The 3,947-nt window shown below is 38.3% G+C and overlaps 2 protein-coding genes across 2 annotated transcripts in view; one reads left to right on the forward strand and one right to left on the reverse strand.

Annotated features, from left to right (window-relative positions):
• Positions 1–3,947, reverse strand: part of LOC118743052 (troponin C) — a 15,495-nt gene that overhangs the window by 1,873 nt on the left and 9,675 nt on the right. The window lies entirely within an intron of this gene.
• Positions 3,436–3,947, forward strand: LOC118743552 (troponin C-like; the record flags this gene model as incomplete). Its single annotated transcript, XM_036476314.1, is given in 2 exon segments — positions 3,436–3,848; positions 3,922–3,947. Coding segments are annotated over 2 exon segments (439 nt in total), but the record flags the coding sequence as incomplete, so codon positions are not given.

Consider the following 3,947-nt stretch of genomic DNA (forward strand, 5'->3'; position numbering starts at 1 on the left):
CGGACCAAAGTTATAATACCATTTCATGCTCATGAAAGGTATAAAAATAAACACAATCTCAACAGGCAATGAAGGCTAAGTTCGGGCTAAACCGAATATCATTTTTTCACTTCTGCATAATAAGCAGCGGTGCTTTTCCCCGATTTTAAATATTTTCGATAATATGCTCAGTTAGACTGAATGAAATAATTGAAGCAAGCGTCTTAAGTGGGCGGTGCCGCCTCCATTTGTAGAAAGTTTATAATAACCGTATTTCTTATTGCGAGATTAACTTGGGTCTTTAGTTATTGAAATATCGGAGTTTCGTATTTATAATATTTATTATATTGTTATATATAAAGTGACAAAAATTTTGGTCCGATGTCAAAAAATTATTTTCTTTGAACTGTACAAGCGTTTATCAAATATGGTTAGAAAAACGCTGGGTGCTAGTTATGAAGATCCGCTGAAGCAAATAAGGCAGTCAATCCGAAACATTTAAACCTGAGCCTCGCAAAGGCAGTGCAGCTGGTAGGTAGTGCTGAGATGATTTCACATGATGCGATTCTATTAAGGCGTAACGCATGAATTTTGCCTTAAGCAGTGCCCAGTTATAACTGCCACCAAAACCAAGAGTTGTCTCTTAATAAGCTGGAGAAGTTTCCTAGAACGCCCCTGATCACCTACAGGTCAAAACGGCCTTGCAACCTTGTATGTCTAATAGGGAATTTACATGAGGCGATTTTTCAGGCGATTTTTAGTTGAAAGCAACAATCGCCTGGTGTAAACGGCCTTTCAACTAATCGCTTACAATGAAGTTGGTCGGCTGCCTACTTTCGTTCAACTTTTGGTTCAACTAATCGCCTGTGAAAGTTGAATGATGTAAATTCCCAGCGTTCGCTGAGTCGACTAAAGCCCATTTGTTCAGAAGCATTCCGCAGGGTACCTCGGGTACCCCAATGACCGAGTCTGGTAGAAATGGATAAATATTCTATTTCACGAACTAATTTCCAACATTTTGGATCCCGTATTTACGAAAATAAGTTACTGCATTTTTCTAAAATATCGTTATATGTTAGTTGGGCGTGACAACCGTCCGCTTTCGCTCATTTTCAATTCCAACCAAGCTTGGATAAAAAAGTTGTCATTTACTTGTCGGGAATTATAGACCCAAAGGATGCGCCAGCATGCCCTCACTCAATAAAATAACTAGTCTGGAATTGGTAAAATAAATTATGTACAGCAAAACAAAGACATTTCTGCAAGTTCTGCATAATACTGATAAATCCTTCACTAATCGCTGCTTGTGATAACACTGGTCTACAAGGGTTTTGCGAATAAGACGGGACCTGGTGTTTCCGAACGGATTTTTCGTGCTGAACACGAATCTGGGGTCCAAAACTTCCCATCACGTCACGTTTTCGAGAAAAAAGGGGCTGAAACCCCTAAAAACAGCGTTTTTGGACATTTTCGAAAAATTGTAGAGCTGAACCCTGACGTGCTACAAACTTTGTATATGTCAGAAATTAAAGGCAAATCGTAAGATTAAATTCTTTCTGTGATCAATTTTTCCTGCACCCCTAAACACAAATACACCCCCTGCTTTAAGGGTGCACGCGATCAATTCGGCATAGGGCTCATTCGAAAGGGCACGGTTTAGCCTTTAATTTCTGATATATGCAAAATTTGTACCACGTCAGGGTTCAGCTCTATAATTTTTCGAAAATGGCCAAAAACGCTGTTTTTAGGGGTTTCAACCCCTTTTTTCTCGAAAACGTGACGTGATGGGACATTTTTGACCCCGGATTCGTGTTCAGCACGAAAAATCCGTTCAGAAACACCAGGTCCCGTCTTATTCGCAGAAAAAAAGTTGAAATTTGTAGACCAGTGTAATTTAACCCGAGAGCCGCAGTGCATTTTCCTGATCCAAAAAGGCATAAATCGACCCTGCACAAAGGATTGGAGGATCTGTAGAAGCCAGTTCGATTAAGATAGTTTAAAATGAGTTATATCTATTTCTGCAGCTTTCAAATAGCCTGAAATAGATGAAATCTTTACTGTTCATTTCGCAGAAGCACTTTCCCTCTCCTGTCCTACTCAGTACCACTATTCATGGTATACTAATTGGAAGAGTCTGTCAGAGTGTGATGGTTCTATACATTTACAAGCTGAGATTTCAGCAGACCAACGAAGGTCATATCGACCCATGAGCTTCACGTCCGATATAATAAAAAGAATGCTCAGTATCGTCCATGGTGAACAAAGAAAGGGTCGTAAACTTTTTCAATCGAGGAAATAGCCAGATTTAGTATTTTGATGTTCGAGGCTGTACAGATTATATTGCCATCCTAATCAGAAGTTGGTTTATAAACACCACCTCTAACTTTCCACAGAATTCTCAATGTAATCGCCAAATGGTGCAGTGTGTGTAAAAATAATCCGATAACAGCAATTTTAAGCGTGTTTATTTGCAATATTATTATAAATATATGGACCAAATTTCGGACGCGCATGCTTTAAAATAAATCGATCACAAGAATTTTTCAGTTTTTTCATGATTTATGTCCTTAGAGGTTACATACGAAAAAAGTAAGCCCTACGCCAACTCCATCTAATTTTCTCCAAAACTATATGGGGCTGAAACACTGTGCAGCTTTGCGTGACGTTTAGGGATATGATATCAAACCGAAAGTATCGATACGGTACTCATTTAAAGTATCGCTGTAAAATATCGGGTACTTATGCATTAATATCGGGATAAAAAGACTAAATTTTCTAAATATGTATGTAGGTACCAAATTCGAATTAAATCTCACTATTGGTCTCGAATGTATTTATAAATTTTTCCAAATTGGATCCGCCATTTGGAATTTTAAAATTTAATGATCATATTCGTAATCAGCGACCCGTGAATAACAAATTTCAATTTTTACCGAATTTTTAAGAACATAACCCATCTTTTTACCTCAACCAATTTTAAAGAGAGGATGGTAAAAAAATGTATCCGCCATTTTGAAAAAATGAAAAATTTAAAAATTTATTAGCATATCGCAAGTGAATCCCACAATTTTTCAAAACCTTGTTCGCCATATAAGATCCGCCATGTTGTATTTAAAAAAAAATGCCACTCACTATTTAAGAGCATTACCAAATTTGCAAGAAAATAAACGATTTGTTTTTACCTGAACCACTTTTAGAGTGAGACGAGTTTCAGTTGACGAAGAATGCCTCGTATGTATTGTTATACTTTTTGAAAAACGAAAAGTATCTAACGATTAAAAATATTTTGGCCACCTGAAATGCAGTTTCCTAACCTAAATTTCTTTCATCGCGTGAAATTAGAAATCCTGTGTCGTCCGTCTATATGAACAAGGGTCGATATATCCTTAAGAAAATACTTTTTTTAATTTCTCCTTCCTCTAAAACATCGTTGTGTAATGTAAATTTCATTGAACTCACCATCCCTTTTACAGTGCTGCGTAACGCGTTCAATGCATTCGATGCCGAGAAGAATGGCTACATCAACACCGCCATGGTGGGCACCATTCTCAGTATGTTGGGCCATCAGTTAGACGATGCCATGCTTGCCGAAATTATCGCTGAAGTCGATGAAGATGGTTCGGGACAAATTGAGTTCGAAGAATTCACCACATTGGCGGCGCGTTTCCTTGTTGAAGAGGATGCTGAAGCGATGCAGGCCGAACTGAAGGAGGCATTCCGTTTGTACGATAAGGAGGGCAACGGTTACATCACCACCGGTGTGCTGCGTGAAATTCTGCGTGAATTGGATGATAAGTTGACAAATGACGATTTGGACATGATGATTGAGGAAATCGATTCTGATGGCTCCGGAACGGTTGATTTTGATGGTGAGTGGTGGTGAACTACTTTCTGAAAGATGTATAATGTATAAGTGTTTGCTTGTATTTTCGCTCTTTATAGAATTCATGGAGGTCATGACTGGCGAG

This window comes from Rhagoletis pomonella, unplaced genomic scaffold (assembly GCF_013731165.1).
Source record: "Rhagoletis pomonella isolate Grant_MI unplaced genomic scaffold, Rhpom_1.0 Rhpom_scaffold_00007, whole genome shotgun sequence".
In the NCBI taxonomy this organism is placed as follows: Eukaryota; Metazoa; Arthropoda; class Insecta; order Diptera; family Tephritidae; genus Rhagoletis; species Rhagoletis pomonella.